The 20715-nt window shown below is 41.9% G+C and overlaps 1 protein-coding gene across 1 annotated transcript in view; it reads left to right on the forward strand.

Moving 5' to 3' along the window:
- The window catches only part of LOC307034963 (calsyntenin-2-like), a 347358-nt gene that overhangs the window by 313541 nt on the left and 13102 nt on the right, over window positions 1-20715 (forward strand). Inside the window, 3 exon segments of the mRNA XM_079673887.1 lie at window positions 3033-3199; window positions 6883-7031; window positions 16616-16827. Coding sequence (XP_079530013.1) covers window positions 3033-3199; window positions 6883-7031; window positions 16616-16827 — 528 coding nt within the window.

The following is a 20715-nucleotide window of genomic DNA, read 5'->3' on the forward strand; positions in this document are numbered from 1 at the left end:
AAGTTAGATCTAGGATTTTGTGTGAACATTCGGTAGCTGGCTGGGGTAGTTTGGGGCAACATGGGGGCTGATTTGGACCAATTCCCTAATTTAACTGTATCTTCTGATGAACTGTAATTGCAATAACACAGAGGCCTGAAAACAGATGTTGTACAAGTCCCCTGCAAGTGGTAGTGTCTCTTCTTAACCCTTAGACGCAGAAGTGGGTCTCTTTTGATGTGGTGGTTTTCTTGAAGTATCTTTGTAATTAGATTTTTTTTATCATTTCAAATTCCAGCTTTTCCTCAAAAAACAGGTTTTGGATATCATGCCATTCAAATTTTTAATTTACATTTGAAGAAATTGTAGTTTTTGTATTTCTACCCCAAGCGGGTCAAAAATGGGACCTTTGATTCTTATCACCTGTTGCTGTCAGGACTACATTCACTGTAGACCACACAGACTACATCACACGTGACACCTCTCAGGAAGATTATTTTACACAGCAAGATCTGATACCCGTCAGTATAATAATAATAATAATAATAATAATAATAATAATAATAATAATAATAATAATAATAATAATAATAATAATAATACATTATATTTTTATAGGGCTTTTCAAGGACTCAAAATCACTTTACAATATGAGGGAAGGTTAGGGTGGGGGGGGTATAGGACTATCAAACTTGATCAACCGGCATGGATTGATGGGGGGGATGAGTAGACAAGAGGAGAAGAGATGAGTTTTGAAAAGGAACTGGAATACTGTGAGGGTCTCAAAATAGCGGAGATCTTTGGGACAATATGATCAAAACGTTTTTTTTCAAAATGTAAAAAAAACCGTCTAAAATTATAAATTGTGAAAAATTAAATATAAAATATTTCTAATGTGAACCAAAATATAATACTAAATATTATACAAGTGATTTTTCTTAACCAAAATGACAAAAATTGCATAGACCCACTTATGGAAGAGTGTAGAGTCCAGTCACTCTAAGGGCATCTAAGGGTTAAATCCATAGTAAATCTCATGCATGGGATAACAAATACCGTCATTGAACATACAGCCACTGATGCTTTTAGATAATGACTACAGGACAAACATTCCCAATGGAGAAGTTAAGAAAAGATTATAAAAATGCACTGTTTTCTGGTTGTCTCCAATAATCACATGGGAGCAGAAGTGTGCTGAAAGGCTAGATGGATACATGTACTGTATACATAGACAGAAAGATGGTTTCTTGGCATACACTCAAACTATCATTACTTACGGCCCGTCCACACACAGGCATGAAAAAAATCTTGAAAAATCTTGATGCTGGGCGTGTCTGAAGCTTGGCGATTTCACGCGCCCAAGGCGACCAACAACCAGTCAGGAATCTCCCAGGAATCTCCCGCCCGCCCCCGGCATACAAAGCAAAAAAACATGACTGTCCATTCAATGTTATAACGAAGTAAACTGGATATAAACTCCCCAAACAGGTGAAAACCTACCAGTTTCACCAACTGTCTCTGGCACCTCCCTCCATGCCTGGTTCCTCCGGTTTAGGTCCCGGTAGGTGAACAGAGAGCAGTCGTAAAGGACCGGGCGTATTAGGGCGACTGTGGCTGCGAGGGAGTGCGGTCGTCTTTCAACCAGAAGGTTGTGGGTTCGATCCCAGCCGATGCAGTCAACATGTCGATGTATCCTTGGGCAAGATACTTAACCCTGAGTTGCTCCCGATGGCATGGCCAATGGTGTGTGAATGTGTGTGAATGTTAGGTCCTATAGAGTAAGGTACAATGCCCTGTATGAATGGGTGTGAATGGGTGAATGACATGTAGTATGTAAAGCGCTTTGAGGGGTCTTAAAGACTGGATAAAGCGCTATATAAGTACAGTCCATTTACCGGGACATTTCCTACAGCGATGATTAATTTATCCTCCATTTTATGACATATGGAAAAGACCGCAGCGGTATCTCCATACAGTACACGCGGTTTGATTGGCTAGCGCTTGCACTGGCGGGATTTGCATAAACAGGATTTGATTGGCTGATGCCAGCTTCGAAAGCATTGGGAGCATCAAAAGTTGAACATTGCTCAACTTTTGATGCTCACGATGCTTGCAAAGCCATGCTCCGCTCTCCACAATGCAGTTCGGCGAAGATTAAAAATCTTCTACGTCACCCCATTCAAGTGAATGAGCGAAGCTTTGAAAGATCTTTTTCATGCCTGTGTGTGGACGGGCCGTAACTCATCCTCAGATCATTGTTATCATCACTTGAAGCTGCAGTTCTGCACTTTGAATGTTTGGGTGGATTACAGGGTGAGAAAAGCAAGAGACAAGAGAAGAGAAGAGTTCGTAAGGAAATGATATCCAGAGCTAGTAACCTTTTTAGATAATGAGTGTTTTTAGAGACTTTTCCAGCTGGTTTTGGCCTTTATGGAGTTCAGAGAACATGCTTTAAATGTTTTGACTTTTCTCGTACATTGATATCCCGGATGGGCTGGCTCAGTAGCACTTGCACTTTTTACAGCAGCATCCTGCAGAAAAGGAGAGACAAAACATGCATCTTAACGCCAATTATAGCTAATGCAGTCATCAGGACCCATAACTACAGATTGGATAAGGTCACTGCTAGTTATATAATCTTAAAATACATTTATATGCAACTTAATAGAGGAAACCCATTTTAATGATTTCAAAGATTGGTTAGAGCAGTCTGTATTTGATCTTGCAGATGTTCCAATGACCTACAGAACCTTTTGTTCTTGTGCACGCATTTAAAAACTAAGTGACATTGGGTGCAACAATACCAGAGCAAATACAACTTGATGGTATCCCAAAGTGGCTATTTGTGTGTGTGTGTGTGTGTGTGTGTGTGTGTGTGTGTGTGTGTGTGTGTGTGTGTGTGTGTGTGTGTGTGTGTGTGTGTGTGTGTGTGTGTGTGTGTGTGTGTGTGTGTGTGTGTGTGTGTGTGTGTGTGTGTGTGTGTGTGTGTGTGTGTGTGTGTGTGTGTGTGTGTGTGTGTGTGTGTGTGTGTGTGTGTGTGTGTGTGTGTGTAGGTGGCGAGGTGACGAAGCCGTGGTTCACTCAGTATTTCCGGGGCAGCCTATCCGGACTCACCATCCGACCTGGGAAGATCGAGAGTCAGAAAGTCATTTCCTGTCTGCAGGCGTGCAAAGAGGGACTGGACATCAACTCCCTGGAGAGCCTGGATAAAAACATTAAGGTATTTATTTATTCCAACTTGTATTTCTGTTTTTGTACTGACGTATCAAAAATGTATGTAACTTGTGATATGGAGACAGTGGTGTCATTTGAGTAAGTACATTTACTCAAGTATTGAGGAACTACTTTTCCATACACATTGCACAAAGAAAATATGACTTTTTCAAGCTTCAAATAAAAATAAAACAAATCTCAAATAAAATGATAAGCAAACTTAGAATGTCTTTCTTGTTGTTTTATGTACAAATAATCAGCATCTTCCATACAGGTTGTCCATGTGTGTCTGATAACCTTTTTGCCACTAGGTGGGGATATCAATTAAAACAAAATGTTCCCTAACGTTAAAATAAGTTAGTTCAGTCAGACAACTCACGTGTTTCTTTAACATATTTATTAGAAGCAGCATATAGTTAAGTTTGGCGACTAGGCTCGGGCCTCATCACTCCACAGATATACATAGCGCGATGAGTGATGATCAAATAACTAACCCCAGAGCCTACAGGTGGAAGCTGGGGTGGTGGTGAGGCAGCAAGCAGCAGCGACGTAGAGGTGGCTGCAGCGATAGCAGCAGCAAGCAATGCATAGAGAGAGATCTGGCTGGTTAAATAGAGCGGCATGTTAAGGAGACTCTGTTTGGTTGGTTGCAGAGTGGCAAGGGGCTCGAGTTGACTGCCTGAACTAGCTCGCAGGCTTCGCCCCATCAATGACATTTGTTGAAGGTGGATTGCGTTACCTTCAGACAAACCCGGGTTCAATCTGTATGCTAAGCTAAGCTAACGGACATACAGAAGGTTCATATTTACCATAATATAGGTTTTCTTTTCTTACTAGGGGCAAGTAAGCAAATAAGTACATCTCTCCAAAAGTGATACAAGTTCTGCAAAGTGTATTTCCTGTTAGCAGCAGAAGATGTTTGGACAATTTCCCTGTGTGTAGCGAGTAAACAAACCTTTTTGATCCCAGTTGACACAGACACAGTACTCCTCTAAATCACCATTTGGCTTCTTTGAAACCCCTCAGACGACCCCCACTTCCACCAGCTCCACTAATCCATCTCCCTGCTCTGTGTGAGATAGAGGGCAGACAAGATGGATATGGGTTTGTGTATAGACTCAAAGCCGGCCCCCTACCCTCCTCAAACGCTTTTATCTTCCTCTTCTCCCCCCTACTCTCTCCGTCTGCTCAGCCCACAGAGCTGTGCTGCAGCAAAGAGGTCCGTGCCAGCCTTTTTGAGAAGAGGAGAGGCGATGAGGAGAGGAGGACAACCCCTCCAGGGCCAGTGTAGTTTATCTTTCAAGAGCTATTTCATTTTCTCCTTAGCCGCGCACTCATCTGGCTCCCACACGTCCAGGGGAGGCTTAAGGACAGCGTTTAGCCGAGCAGGTTCAGAGCTGGCGCAGCACAATGAGAGCAGAATTACAGAGCGGGGAGGAAAGACTGAGGGACATATAGGCGGCGAGTATATCGACAGCAGATGAGAGGAAACAGCAGCATAAGGGAAGGTTTGAAGGAGCAAATGGGAGCGTTGAGAGCCCCATGGAGCGCTGAAGTGCCGTCCCCTGCTGCTGAGGGCCAGTTTTAGGAAATAGGAGACAAGTTTAAATGAAAAAGAGCCTCAGTTCCCCGCCATCAAGCCCTGCAGGAGAACACACTCCTCCAAAATGATGCTTGTGAGAAGAAACCACCAAGTATTTAATTTCCTCTAGACCTTAGTCTCCTTTCCTCCTTTCCTCCGTCTGTGGAGTCCTCCCAGTTTGACTGTTTAAAAGGCGGGTTGTCGAAATCATCACCCAGTGTTACACCTACAGTACTAAGCCATATTTAATCCAACTATTACAATCACCACCAAGTTGTTGTCAATAAAACAAATGTACACATATCATATTGAGTTTAAATAAGTACTGTAAGTAGTACATATTAGGTTCAACTTAATAGCATTGCTTTCAACTATCCTATTACAGTGATGGGAAACTTTTTGACATAATATATTTAATTAACGTCAATGTTTCTGTCACGATCACAGGTACTGATCAGAACCCAATAGCACGACTCAGATACAACCAGTGTATAGCAATGTTCCGTTTATTCAGGTCAGGGACAGGCAGCGTCAAAACCAGGAAATCCGTCAGACAGGCGACCACAACCAGACAGGGAGCAGGCAGGAACTCGAGATCCGTAAACAGGCAGGCAGGGATCAAAAACCGGGCAGGACAAAAATCTAGGCTAGAGACCAACACTCACTGGAGAGCTTGGCGGAAACAACAAGACAAGTGAGGTGGTATAAATACTGTGGCGTGATGAGGGAATGAGTAACAGGTGAGGGGAAGGGCTGGGGAGACCAGGTGAGGGAAGTGAGCTGATTACAAAGGCCTGGAGGAAGGCGGGATCTGAAATGACAGGAGAGTTTAGATGAGCCACCAAACAAACAATAATAGAAGTGTCTAACTTGTGACAGTTTCAGTGTATCCTGTTGAATTCAAGGGCCATACAAGTGTTCTCTCCATGTTTTAGACCATTTTAAACAAGGTACACAGATACTACTTTTAAATGTGTCTTCAATACATCTACAGTATGCTGCCACTGCATTTTGTTGATCTGAAACTACACCTCAAAACACGAGGACACGTTTTTTTTTTCCCTCAAAGGGAAGTTGCGTTTTCATGGTAATGAAGTACAAACATCGTTTTAATTTGTTATGGATTACCCATAGAAGCAAGTTTGAATATCACATATCCTTTATCTGTCCAACATTTGGGACAGAGCAGATACAAGTTAATGTAAAAAGAGAAGACTTTCATAAAATCAAGCACACGTTAAGGAAATTGAATCAAATAATGACACATCCAAAACATTATTAGTAGCAGTATTAAGTGGACTTGTGAAAGTAGTGAGTTAGCATCACTCATACTGGCTCAGGGTCATACTGCTGTGAAAGAAATGAATAAAGTAAATGGCTGACTAGAGCAGGGGTTGGGGTCGCGAAATGATTACAAAATAAAAATGGCAAATTCAAAAAAAAAAACAAAAAAAAAAATGGATTAATTTTTTTTATATATATTTTTTAAATTATTATTAATAATAACGTTTGCATAGATATTTTCAGGGGCGGACTAGCCATCTGTATAATTTCCCCGCAACGAGGCTCTGTTTCTGAAAGTTTAAAAACAAATTAATTCACTACCACCCCCCCCAGTCTCTGGCACCGTTATTTTGGGGGTCGCCCAGGACTAGAGGGTAGGTTACATAAAAGTCCCTGCTGCTTTGGACAGCTGATCCATTGCAATTACACAGTGGAAATAAGTAAGCTATTAACTATTTACTTTATTGTGACATGTTCTGACTGACAACCCACTTTTTTAGAGTTGGTTTTATGTGATTTTATTGTTTTTGTTATTACGTTCTACTGTTTAAGTCTCTGCTTTGTTTGCTGATTGTATTGTCTGTTTGTATTAATGGTTTAATTGTATGTGAAAGAACTTTGAAAGGTGCTCAACTAATACATGTTATTATTATTCTATTGTTAAAGCTGTGTCACGTCGTGGCCCCCTCGTCAAAATAACAGATGGAAGCTTTTGAAAGTTTGAATGACTCACCGATGATAAAGCATCAAGAGAAACTGTGCAGTTATAAAAGTCTCAGTGAGTTATACCCGTCTAACTTCAGTTTTTTCTCTTTGTCCACCAGTTCCACTTCAACCCGGCTCAGTCTATCTTGGTAATGGAGGGAGAGGACCTGGAAAACATGAACACCGCTGTGAGGAAAGTCGCCTACATAAACTCTCGTCAGTTTCCCACACCAGGCATCCGGCGTCTGCACATCTCCACCACCGTCCAGTACGTACTGATGACTCCTTCTTTCCCTACACTTCAATCAGGAGAGCCATGCTTTAATGTAACAACATATATGTATTGCCTAGAACACACAGATGAATGTAATGGTGTTTGCTGATTAGACCCCGTTGCGTGGGAGTATCATCTGGGAGGGGAATACCGAGCAGATGAACCCCCCCTGGGGTCTAGACACTGGTGGTGGTGAAGGCATGAAGGGATTGATGGAGGTCGTTGGCGTGAACCTTGTTTTGGAGGAATGTGAGGTGGAAGGGAGGGGGGGGGGGGGGGGGGGGCTGCGTCAAGTCACCTGAAATGACAGCTGTCAGGAGGGGAGAGAGTAGATTTGAAAGGTTTGTTCTATGATTGGCTTGTGGGAATAGAGATGATTTGTTGGTTTAGCTGGGGAGTGAACGCCCCTGATTGCTGATTGGAGGGGTGAGGGTAGTAAGAAGGAGATATGTGAATGACAGATATAAACACGGTCTTCCTGGTTGAACTTGCGCTGAGCTTCATTTGTGCCTGTCTTGCTTATTTTGTTTAAACTTTATAATAGCATCCCTTTCCTGTTGTACTGATTCCTCTGCATCTCCTCACACAGATTTGAGGAGTGTTACCCCACCTCGACACTAAGTGTTACCACGATAGATATCACACCCTGACTGATACTTAATTTCCTACTGAAACACCTCTCTCTATGCTTTGGGAGTAAGGGATTACAGATAACGGGATTCTGTAATCAGGATACAGAAAAGTTAACTGTATTTCCTTAGACCACGTTCACACGGAGACGAAACGGGTTGTATCCGCTACAGTTCTCTATCGTATGGACGGTTCGTTCACACGAGGCCGTAACGTAACCGCGGAAACGGAGCCCTCAAACGATAACGGCTCCCAAGGTGGATAGATCTGCGGACGAAACGCTCTGGGGGGGCAAACGGCTCCGTGTGTATGTCCTATACGATAATTTCCTTAGCCATAGCCCCGCCTCTCCCCACCTCTCCTGCTCACCCCCGCGTCATTGCTGATGCGTTTTGCCAACAACGACGACAACAATGGCGGATCACAGGGTTGCATTCGTGCTCCAGACGCCACTGACCATGATACAGATGTTAGTGCAAAATCTACAGCTCCTTTACCACAACCATCAGCAACAAGTGGACATGGAGAACTACATGAACTACATGTTGCTAAATCCACCGCGGAGACTAAACAGAAAGGCAACCATGGCAACCATACTCGGGGGGGTCTTATTCGCTGTTGTTGGTGTATTTTGTGGCGGCCCGGCATATGTACTACAGCGTCTCCAGCGGGTCGAGCGGTCTCGTGTGGACGGACACGCTTATTGAGCCGATTCCGTGTGGACGGAAGACTTTTTTGATTTCGACTAAGGTTTGTTTTCGTCTCCGTGTAAACATGGCCTTAAAGTTACATAAAAAAAGGTCTGATTAGTCACATTTCTAAAAATCGGGGATAACTAGCTTGTTGTAAAAGCATCAGATGTTATCTCTTCTCTGTAAACCGTACTGTTCTGTAGGATAATGCTTTAAGTGTGAATCTATACGCCTACTGCCTGAATCTGCTTCATGAAAGGCAGGTTTTCTTATCACTAAAATCTCAAAGCAGGCGACACATGTTTGATCCTCAATATCCTGGTTTTCTTCTTTTCTAAGGTCACATTGTTCTCTTGTCTTACATCATACACTTAAAGTGAAACTGCTTGATTGTAGCTTTTGATATTGAGGTATTCCAAAAGTAACGCAGAGTAATCAGGTTAAATAACTTTTGGTATTTTAATACTCAGATTAGGTTCCTGATTGCATTATATTTTTACAGGTATCTAGTAATTGTAAACAAATACATTGTTAAAGTTATTTTTTTATCGTTTGGAAAAAGCCAGAGTGTATTTTAGATTCCTCTTCCTGATAAATAACATCAATACGTTGGTGTTTTACCACAGCTGTGTCTTTTCTTTTTTAAAACATCTTATTTATTGGAAGTAAACCGCTCCTATCTCGCTGTAGCTGTTACTTTCCTTTGCCTTTAATATAGAAGTTTCAGTTTGCTGTTGCCATCGGGGGCCAGCTTTTACATTTTGTATTAAATATTCAGCATGGATTTTGCCGGAGGAGAAAGAAAGAGATGTATAAAAAGAGAGAGAAAGAGAGGGAGGGGGGGTGGAGAGAGTCTGGCTGGTGTAACAGCCTCTCTTGGGGTTACCATTAAAATTCATGATTGTTTTAAATATATGTAGACCCCTGGAGCGCAGCCGCAGGAAACAAGCTCCGCCCCCCTGTTGGGTTTGACGCACGGCCGTGGGCCCGAAAACTTAGACTGTGTGTGTGTGTGTGTGTGTGTGTGTGTGTGTGTGTGTGTGTGTGTGTGTGTGTGTGTGTGTGTGTGTGGGTGTGGGTGTGTGTGTGTGGTGATGAAGCAAAATCACCGGAGCTGGAAGCACACCGATTATTAAGGACTACTATTGTTTATATTAAGTTTTACACACAGACTGCTGACTGGTCTGCTAGTTGCTCAAGCTGTGTTCGTGCGTGCGTGTGTGCGTGGGATGGAAACAGGGTTAAGAATAACTTGCAGATAAAGTGTGTGTGTGCAAATGTGGGCGCCATTCAAAACATATGTGTTTAGCCTTCAGTTTATTTTTATACTTGAATCGAGACCAGTGAAAGAAAATCTCCAAGTTAGTAACACCGAGAGCTTTAAACATCCTGCCATAACACTGAATGCTCAGAGATGTTAAATATTTCCTGCCAATGCAATTAACCTTGGTTCTCGCTGACACGTTGTAACTGCAAATTACTGCAGGCATCGAGAAAATAATTAAACAAACGCTCCTAATCTTACCTACAGACGGTGTGAAAACCCTCTGATATTTATTCTGTAGGACAAACCTTTCCCACCCCTGATGGAGAGTATGAACACATACTAAGGAAACAAACTCTCAGAAAAGAGACACTACATTGCATCCAGTTTAATCGATGTGAAGTTGCAGAAGTGTTCAACTTGAAAGGAGTTAAAATCTAGCCTCTTAATTCTTTCTTACTGTTAATTAACTTCTCATTAAAGACCTAGAAGATAGAAAGCTGGAATATAGCTTCATAAAAACTACATTTTTGACAAGTCAGGAAAAGCACAGGTGTAAATTAATATAATTTAATAAACTACAGAGCCGGCCAGCTAACCAATCAGAGCAGACTGGGCTCTGGTTTCAGACAGAGGGTGAAAAGAGGTGCTGCAGCACAGGCAGTATGAGAACAATAAAGAGCTTTTTGAACATTAAAGCATGGAGACATGTCACAGTAGAGACACTAAGTACATGAAACCTGAAAGTTAGCATGATAGCTCCCCTTTTATGTGAGCTAGACCCAGTTATTGTAAAGTTGTATCAGCTAAAAGGGACATTGAATGGAACCGAGTCACCGTTAACAACCTTTTCTATATATGCTTTTCTTGCTCTTACATTTTAAAACATATGACAAAGTTGTGTTGGTTGAAATACAATTTTTCCTTATTCAAAGTGTGTTTAATGTGTGGCCTGCTGCAACATGGGACATACTGTATATATCAATGAAGATTTAAACAGCATAGCTTCTACTGAAAAATAAATGCAATTACTGGTGTTTGAGCACAGGTGCCAGGAGGAAATATGAGTGATTAAAAAATGATTAGATTTTATCAGAGGAATTCACGAGGGTTTGTATACACACTATTTCTTTGCTTCACCGAAATATATAAATCATACAGAAATATGTGTGATTATCAACAAAAAAAATACAGATAATTTCTATAAAAACGCAACTTTGCTCAGGAAAAAAAGACCTATGAGTAACACCTTTGATTATATTTGTGTGTGTGTGTGTGTGTGTGTGTGTGTGTGTGTGTGTGTGTGTGTGTGTGTGTGTGTGTGTGTGTGTGTGTGGCCGGTGAGCAACTTCTGTTTACATGCAGCGGCAAATCTGTGTGTGGAGTCTCGTTAATACACGGGTGATTTAACTTCCAATTAGCTGTTTTAGCACTCCATCCAGAACACACACCAGCAGCAAAGATCCTCTCTACCAGAGTTAATTTCACAGAGAACCTGAAACATGGCCTCGTGCCATAACACGTCAGCAAGTTTGGAACACACCCCGCCACCACCACCACCACCACCCCTCAGACCGTATCACTTCTCCCAAATAAACACAGATGTTAATTAATTCCTCCAAATGCGATTAAATGTGCTGCTTACTTACGACTAATAACTGCAATTACTGCAGGCATGAAGAACATAGAAGTAACTGGAGCCAGTCTCCGCCTTTTAGGCTCCCTTGTCATATTTCTTTATAATTAAGTTGGATTGGCTCCAGGGTTTTTTGTGTGTGTGTGTGTGTTTTTTCCAGCACAGCAGCCCTCTCCCTGCATCACTGGGTTTGTATCTCCCAGTGCTCACAACAATGGCTTAGTGCCCGAGCAGTGCACACAAACACACACACACACACACACACACACACACACACACACACACACACACACACACACACACACACACACACACACACACACACACACACACACACACACACACACACACACACACACCGGCTGTGGTCACAGGGAAGAAACAGGAGAGATTACACGATGCCCTGAAACATGTTTTCGTCTCAAACTGTGGCCTCAGACAACCGACTGCGGAGGATTAAAGACAAAAGTTACATTTCCATCCATCCAGCTGTCGGGCCACGTTTCAGGGACTCTTCTTTTATTTTGTTTTCAAACTAAATGTGGATTTTGTCTTGTTTAATCAGACACGATAAAGCCAGTAAGTAAGCTGCTTGAATGTAGAACTAATCGGGTCTTTTAAGAACTTGTCACGATTGAGTTTGGGCTAAATAACAAAATGACAAAAAGCAGAGTCATTATATATGTACGCTTGATTATGATTATGCAAATGTGTCCGACATTTGATTGTGAAATGACACTATATGCCTTCAACACTGCCTCTAGGACTTTCACATAAAATGTTTTCCCGCCTTCCCTTGATAGCCAGGCTTTTAATGTGAAACAATACCAGGAACTTTGGTTGATGGAACCTCCAAATCAATCAGATTATGGTAATATGATATATAACCTACTGTAAAGGAGTTTGTGTCTCTCCTGTGACATGTCTCCTTGCTTTAATGTTCAAAAAGCTCTTTATTGTTCTCATACTGCCTGTGCTGCAGCACCTCTTTTCACCCTCTGTCTGAACCCAGAGCCCAGTCTGCTCTGATTGGTTAGCTGGCCGGCTCTGTTGTGATTGGTCAACCACTTAGAGATGTCCCGCTCCTTAGCCTATCACGTACAATGTGTTGGAGCGCTAACCAATAGAGGCGTAAGTGTGATGTCATTAGGTTCAGGAAGTCCTTTGCAGACCATGTGAATGCACTAAAACCTATATAACACTCTATAGCAGTGGTTCCCAAACCTTTGCTCTTTAGAGAAAAAAAAAAGTCGGGCCCCCCCCAACACAAGTCAGGCTCAGTGGCGGCGCCCGAGATTTATTTTGGGGGTGCTGTGGGGTAGCTTGACATTTCATAGAGGGTACTCAAACATTTAGGGTTTCCCATTAATGTACCGGTCGCTACAGTGGAATTTTACATGACATGTTACGTGTTAGACGCTTTTATCCAAAGCGACTTACATACTCAATACTGTGGGCAATCCCCACTGGAGCAATTTGGGGTGAAGTGTCTCAGGGACACAACGACATGCTGACTGCAGTGGGGTTTGAACCTGTGACACCCTGATCCGAACACCAACGCTCAACCCACTGCACCACATGTTCTACTGCAACACTCCCCACGCATATACACAACGTACCTGCAACTGTTACAATGAAGGCTCGATAATCAGCTCACGGCATATAGGTGTAAGCAGGGGTAAAGTGCTATTTTTATAGGTGGTGTGTGGACCTCACATAGGGGGGTCCGGGGGCATGCTCCCCTGGAAAGATTAAGTTAAAAGCATCAATCTGGTGCACTTTGAGAGCAAAATGAAGAGATCTATGGATACATCTCTCAACACCCATTTGAAACAGAACTGTAAACAGATTTACTTTTTCTTTATTGATATTTTACAAATCACCCTTTTAGACCTTATTCTTTTTTACTGTCATATAGTATTTCATATAAATCAGTCAGAATACTTTTTTACCCGGAGGGAAATTGGGTTTGCTAGTTGCTCCATGTTAGAATGAAATACATAAAATATCAAATAAAAACTACAATAAAAACATGTTTATAGACATAAGAAGTTTAAATAAACAATAAAAAGGCAAAAAGATAATTTCACCCCCGATACATTGGAGCCCCTCCAGCTGTTGACCGCCTACTTAAAATGCCCACGTGCTTAAAAATTCCTCTGGCTAGTACAACGGTAATCTTGTACATGGGTGAGAGGATGTGTATAAGTCATGCTAAGCAAATATTCTACAGAAACACACATCCAGTATGCAAATTCACTGTTAGCATGCTTTGAGACAAACCTAATCCAATTCACTTCCATATCCTTCCAGTTGTTCTACTTCTATTCATAGAAAAACATGCACATGAAACTCCGCAGCCAGAGACGAGAAAACATATGGTTAATCATCATATGGATTTATGCATCGCAGGAGAGAGACTGCAGGTGACAAAAAACAGGAGGCATAACAGCTGAAATCTTATAGCCCGGGTCTCCAACGCTGGAAATAAGCTTGTTATGATTTCATCGCTGTAGCTGGTTACAGAGAACGCATTGATGTCCCTCCCACCGACAGATGTTCGGGCGCTTGAAAGGCCTTCCATGAAATGTAAAAAGAAAAATCTGCTTGTTTGTTCAGCTTTCACAGCCACCCACTCCTCCCTCCCCCTCCCTCCCTCCCTCCCTCCCCTTCTCTCCTCTGTGTTTTCCATTTGATTGATGTGTAATCTGCAGTCTATACGCTGTGTGTGTGTGTGTGTGTGTGTGTGTGTGTGTGTGTGTGTGTGTGTGTGTGTGTGTGTGTGTGTGTGTGTGTGTGTGTGTGTGTGTGTGTGTGTGTGTGTGTGTGTGTGTGTGTGTGTGTGTGTGTGTGTGTGTGTGTGTGTGTGTGTGTGTGTGTGTACGTACGGTTGGTTGCTGTGCATTTAAACACATGTTAGCAAACACTGGAGTGCACGTGCACAGCGGGAAGTCTGCTGCAGGTCTTTGTCTGCCGCCTAAAAGCCGTCGGAGCTGTACCCCTGGATAACTGCGCACCCTGTGGTCTGGATGTATCAGCTTTGAATGCAGCAAAGAGCTCATGTTGGTGTATTGTTAAACTGGTAATGTGTACAGTTTTACATTCTGAGGCTGAATAGCTGTTACTTGGAGACGGAGCTGTTTTGTAAAACGTCCCCAAGTGTGCCGTGTTCCTGATGCCGCTTATATAAGACCTCCACTCCACGGGGTTTAGCCATGCTAAGTGAAATCAGGAAGAAAATACAGAGATGCTCTCAGTGACCCCGGCATGCACTCACAAAGGGAAACTTATGTGTGGAAGTGTGTGTGGAAGCTTTGGGTCAATGTCATGGTATTGTGAAGGGACATTAGTCACCATAGAAAACATGTTTTGAAATGTCAATGTATCTACTTATATAACACAATATGTAATGTGTTATGAAAGTAGTGCTACTTGTGAAAGAACATACAGTCATGTGCCTATAAACCAATTGAAACACTCACTCATTGAATTGTTTGTCAAACTAAAAGGAATCATTTCGGGAAAAACACTTTCTTAAAGAGCGTGGGATGACACGCCTGATACGATATATCAAGCTATCACCATCACGAGATCGGCTTAGCTTGGTGTCAAGACTAGTATCGGGGGAAATGTGCTTCTTTGTTTATTCTCTACAGAGAGCGAAATGTAAAACAAATTGGAACTGTTTTCAGTTTGAAGCCTAGAAATTGGGCTAAATTGGTTTTGACATATCAGGTTTTAATTGAACAATTCGATGACTATGTTCAAAGAGGAAGCAGGACCTAACGGCAATATGGCGTTGAAAAGGTTATATGTAACTCAGGTTGTTGAAAATCGTGTTCTTTTCAACAAAATGAAGCCCAGACGACTTCTGACCTAAACGTCATCAAAACCTCACGTATTAAACGGTGTGTCCAGTAAGAGTTTAAGAGAGGCTTTGCAGTGACTTTGCTGACATTAGAGCTGGATCTGATGCTCGTCCAGGCTGTGTAGGAGTATTCATAACTCAAAAACAACACTGCACTTTGTTTGATTGGACAGTCACAAACCAATATCCTTTCTGCCTATAAACAAATTGAAACACTCACTCATTGAATTGTTTGTAAAAGGTTAAATGAAAAAAACACTTTCTTACAGAGCGTGGGATGCAAAGACTGACACGCTTGATAAGATGTATATCAAGTTATCCCCACCATGAGATCGGCTTAGCTCGGTGTCAAGACTGGTGAAAATTGCTTCTTTGTTTATTCTCTACAAAATAGCTAAATGTAAAAAAACTAAAATAGTTTTTTTACAGGAAGTTTTGATCAAGAACTATTTTGAATATCAGCAAATCCTGCCTAAATAGGTTTTGACTTCTCTCTTATGTGTTAATTGAACAATGAAATGACTCCGTTCAAAGAGGAAGCAGGACCTCACTACAATATGGCGTTGAAAAAGGTTGTATGTAACTTTGAAACCTTGTTCTTTTCAACAAAAATGAAGACCAGGCAACTTCTGACCTGCATCAAAACCTCACGGATTACACTGTATGTCGGGTAGGAGTTTAAGAGAGAATATTATTTATTTAATTTGATTTCAATGTTGTTTTTTGTGGTTAAGGTCTGTTTGTTTGTTTGTTTGTTTTGGTATCGTTGACCCTGGTAGAATGGTCTCTTGTACTCCCTTTATTGTACATGTGAGGGTCTATGTATGTGTGTATAAGTATAAGAGAGGCTTAACAGTGGCTTTGCTGACATTAGAGCTGGATCTGATGCTAGTCCAGGCTGTGTGGAAGTCATTTCAAACCTTTATTTATCCAGGAGTATCCCATTGAGATCATTGATCTCTTTTTCAACGGAGAACTGCTCAAGTAGGTTCCACATGAAACATAAAAACATAAACAGAACAACAAAAAGGACATCTTACAGCATCATGACTGGGATTGCAATTTACATAACTATCCACATGAGCAGGTACCAACAGCTTCCGATTGAGTAGCATCCAACCGAGCTTTAAAAACATTTAGTGGAACCAGATTGCTCAGTTTCCATTTCAATTGCAGACGATTCCAAGACAGTGGAGCTGTGCATCTAAAAGCTGTCTTCCCTAAGACAGTCCTAGCAGTTGGCACATTTAATAAAACCACAGCATGCGATCTCAGGCAGTAGCCACTTACAATTCGCCGTGAGATCAGGGAGCAGATGTAGGATGGAAGTTTCCCTAACATGGCTTTGTAGATGAAAATGAACCAGTGACTGAGCCTCCGTACAGTTAGTGAAGGCAAACCAGCCCTTGCACCAGTGTCCGTAACTTTAAACCTGCACCTTGTTTGATTGGACAGTCTCAAGCCAATCTCCTCCCTGCCCCTCTCTAGGTGTTTTGGTGAAGACACTTGCATCAGCATCCTGGACATCGATGCGGTGGTGATGGTGCTGCAGCCCTCTGAGCCCCGGATCACCATCACCGGCCTGGAGAGACTGGACCTGCCGACCTCTGACCTCCAGGAACCAGAAGGAGTCGCTCTGTTCCAGGACCTCCACGTCATCAGCACCGTCACCAGGGCAGACGCCGCTGCGCAGCACACAGGTATGGACTGTCCGTCACACATTTCCTTTAAGTTGGACATTTTATTTCAGGTCTTTAAGACACTGGCAGAGCCCATACTGTACTGTGTTCCATTTGGTGTTTACTTTTCTTCTTCTGATCATTCAGCTTTCTTTAGGAGGAAGCAAGCTGATGGCAGAAAACCAGACAGAGATGGTTCAACGGTAACCAGTGGTTTAATGCTGTGAAGTACACTTACTCAAGCGCTGTACTGAAGTTCAATATTGGGGTACTTTACTTATTTCCATGTGAGGCTTCCTTCTACTCCACTGCTATTTACTCATTACTTTTACAGAGGTGGGAGAAGTACTCTGATCTTGAGTAAAAGTAGAAGTACTCTGATCTTGTGCTTGAGTGAAAGTAGAAGTACTCAGATCTTGTACTTGAGTAAAAGTAGAAGTACTCAGGTCTTGTACTTGAGTGAAAGTAGAAGTACTCAGATCTTGTACTTGAGTAAAAGTAGAAGTACTCAGGTCTTGAGTAAAAGTAGAAGTACTCAGATCTTGTACTTGAGTAAAAGTAGAAGTACTCAGATCTTGTACTTGAGTAAAAGTAGAAGTACTCAGATCTTGTACTTGAGTAAAAGTAGAAGTACTCAGATCTTGTGCTTGAGTAAAAGTAGAAGTACTCAGATCTTGTACTTGAGTAAAAGTAGAAGTACTCTGATCTTGTACTTGAGTAAAAGTAGAAGTGCTCAGATCTTGTACTTGAGTAAAAGTACAAGTACTCAGATCTTGTGCTTGAGTAAAAGTAGAAGTACTCAGATCTTGTACTTGAGTAAAAGTAGAAGTACTCAGATCTTGTACTTGAGTAAAAGTAGAAGTACTCAGATCTTGTGCTTGAGTAAAAGTAGAAGTACTCAGATCTTGTGCTTGAGTAAAAGTAGAAGTACTCAGGTCTTGTACTTAGTAAAAGTAGAAGTACTCAGGTCTTGTTCTTGAGTAAAAGTAGAAGTACCAGAGTGTAGGAATACTCTGTTACAGTAAAAGTCCTGCATTCAAAATGTTCCTCAAGTAAAAGTAGAAAAGTATTCTCATCAAAATATAGTGAAAGTAGCGACAGTAAAAGTAGTAATTGTGCAGATTGGTCCATTTCAGAATAATATATATGATATGTTTTATAATGATTGATCATGAAAGTGTTCTCAAAGCTGGTAAAGGTGCAGCTAGTCTGAATGACTTTGTATACTGCAGGGTAGCTGGTGGATTTACTCCAGGTGGAACTAAAGTCTGATTTAACACTTGATTAGATTTCACATCATTCATCCACATCTGTGAAGTAACTAAAGGTATTAAATACATGTAGTGGAGTAAAAGTACACCATTTACCTCTGAACTGTAGTGGAGTAGAAGTACACAGTAGCATAAAATGTCCCTCAAAATTGAACTTAAGTACAGTACTTTAGTAAATGTACTTATACTTAACACAACTCTGTAGGCTACATATTGCGTTGTGTATTGAGAGTGGACCCCCATTCACTTTTAATCATGAGTTTTACGGATGAGTGATTCTCAGAAAAGCTCCAAAACAGGAGTCTCAGCAATCGGTCCATTACAACAGGACCTTAACATGTTCAACCAAAGGTACCACAGTGGGAGATAGCAGGTAGAAATCTGTCTAGGCTAAATCTTTCATCAGTTTTTCATATTGATAATCTGTTCACTCATTCATGAGGTCTCTCAGCTCAGCGGTGCCACCTGTCTTGCTATCACAACAAACCTGAACATGAAAGCAGAACCTTGCGTAACGCCTCCTGGGAATCAGCAGCACTTCTTTAATCTGGCACATCTGCATCGTGAACTCAAGAAACAAAAGTTTTGCTCTCACACCAAGTTCTGTCTTTTAGTGAGAGTAAAGGTTATGAAGACTCTATCTATCCATCTACCTATCTACCTATCTATCTACCTATCTACCTATCTACCTATCTATCTATCTATCTATCTATCTATCTATCTATCTATCTATCTATCTATCTATCTCTCTATCCATCTATCTGTCTATCTATCCATCTACCTATCTACCTATCCATCTACCTATCTATCTATCCATCTATCTATCTACCTATCTATCTATCTATCTACCTATCTATCTATATATCTGTATATCTACCTATATATCTATCTATCTACCTATCTATCTATCTCTCTCTCTCTCTCTCTCTCTATCTGTCTATCTATCTACCTATCTATTTATCTACCTATCTACCTATCTATCTACCTATCTATCTATCTATCTATCTATCTATCTATCTATCTATCTATCTATCTATCTATCTATCTATCTATCAATCTATCTACCTATCTATCTATCGATCTATCGATCTATCTACCTATCTACCTATCTATCCATCTATATATCTAGGTGGTTTGATGCAGCCATATAGTAGCCAAACCCCCCATTAGGAGCCCCTCCTCAGCAGCAGTAATCTACAGTTTAAGCTGGATCCTTCTGCTCTGTCTCTGCTGGCCTCTCCAATATGTCAAGTCACTCTCAGTGCCTCCACTCTCCTCTCTGTCCTCCTGTGCCTGAGACCCCGTCCTGTCAACAGAGACCTCTACCTTCAACAAGACTGCTTCACCATTCAGGGTCCCAGCGCCTTGACCAAGAACCTAATCAGTGTGACATTTAAATCCCAGCAGCTCTCCAGTCTCGTCCAACGATCTCACCACCGAGGCAGGAACAGAACCTCCCGCCACTCACAGCCAATTAGGAGGGAGATAAGCCGAGCGAAAGGGAGGTGTAGCCTTCCTTTGTGTGTAATGCGGCGCAGGAAGAATAGCAGAAAGTGGCATCGCTTTCAGGAGTCGCTGGGGCTCTTTCTGCTGGAGAAATAGAGACCGCAGCTGGGGGGACGAGATTAGCTGGAGGCCAGAGAAAGACACATGGAAAGAAAGAGGGATGAGGAGAGTGTGTGTGTGGGGGGGGGAGAGAGGGAGGTATGATGAAGTTCCATAATGGGCAGATTCTGCGTTCACTCGGGGCTTAAAGGATTCCAGATGAATCACATTTCTTTTCGCCGGGCATGTAATACGTTTCTTTTGGACCCTGTTAATCACCCCCTCGCCCTCTCCTACGCTTTGTCTCTCTCTGTCATTCGTTTGTCTTTTCGTTGAGCCTGCTCAGCACTGCCTGCTTCCCATATCCCTTTCATATAAAAGTCTCTTTCCGAGGCTCATGCTGATGCCTTTTACTCAAAGTCAAGGTCACCAATTCTCTCTTGAGCTCATTTCTTAATGCCCAACTCTTTTAACCAATTTGCTTTAATGGTTGTTCTCTGTTCTCTCCTTGTTCTTCTGCTTTTAAGTTTTCTTTCAGTTTCGGTTTCAGTGGGTATCCCAGTGTCTTTCAGTCATGCTTTCAATTGGCCGTGCTTGATTCTTCCCCCATCCCGCCCACTTTGAAGCTCTAAGTCTCTGAGCAGACACTGTTCCTAGGACAGTCCTGTACTCAAGATGTACTATTAGAAGCTAGCTTGTGTTTGCTTGTGTAATTGTGTCAGTCCTCATTGGTGTTGAAGCAGGATTCAACACCAAGCAGGGCAACACATGCCACATTGAAAAACTACGTTTCAACTGCAGCCACGTTCAAAGTAGTTTGAAAACGATAAAAACAATCCATACATTGATTGAACAAGTACATAGAGAGCAGTATAAATATCATATCTCCTTCCTTAAATTTGACTCTTAACACCATGTGCTTTTGGTTAATGAAAAATACCCTCTCCAAAATGACCAATGTGTGTTACACACCCAGCAGACACAGAGCAGCTTTGGCATTCATTTAAAGTTGTGTTTACGTCTAACGGACAAATGTAAATCCAATATCCACCACTTTGTTTGCTCTGTTTTGTTTTCCAACAACTACTGAGGG

Source organism: Notothenia rossii (assembly GCF_949606895.1).
Source record: "Notothenia rossii genome assembly, chromosome: 4".
Lineage (NCBI taxonomy): Eukaryota > Metazoa > Chordata > Actinopteri > Perciformes > Nototheniidae > Notothenia > Notothenia rossii.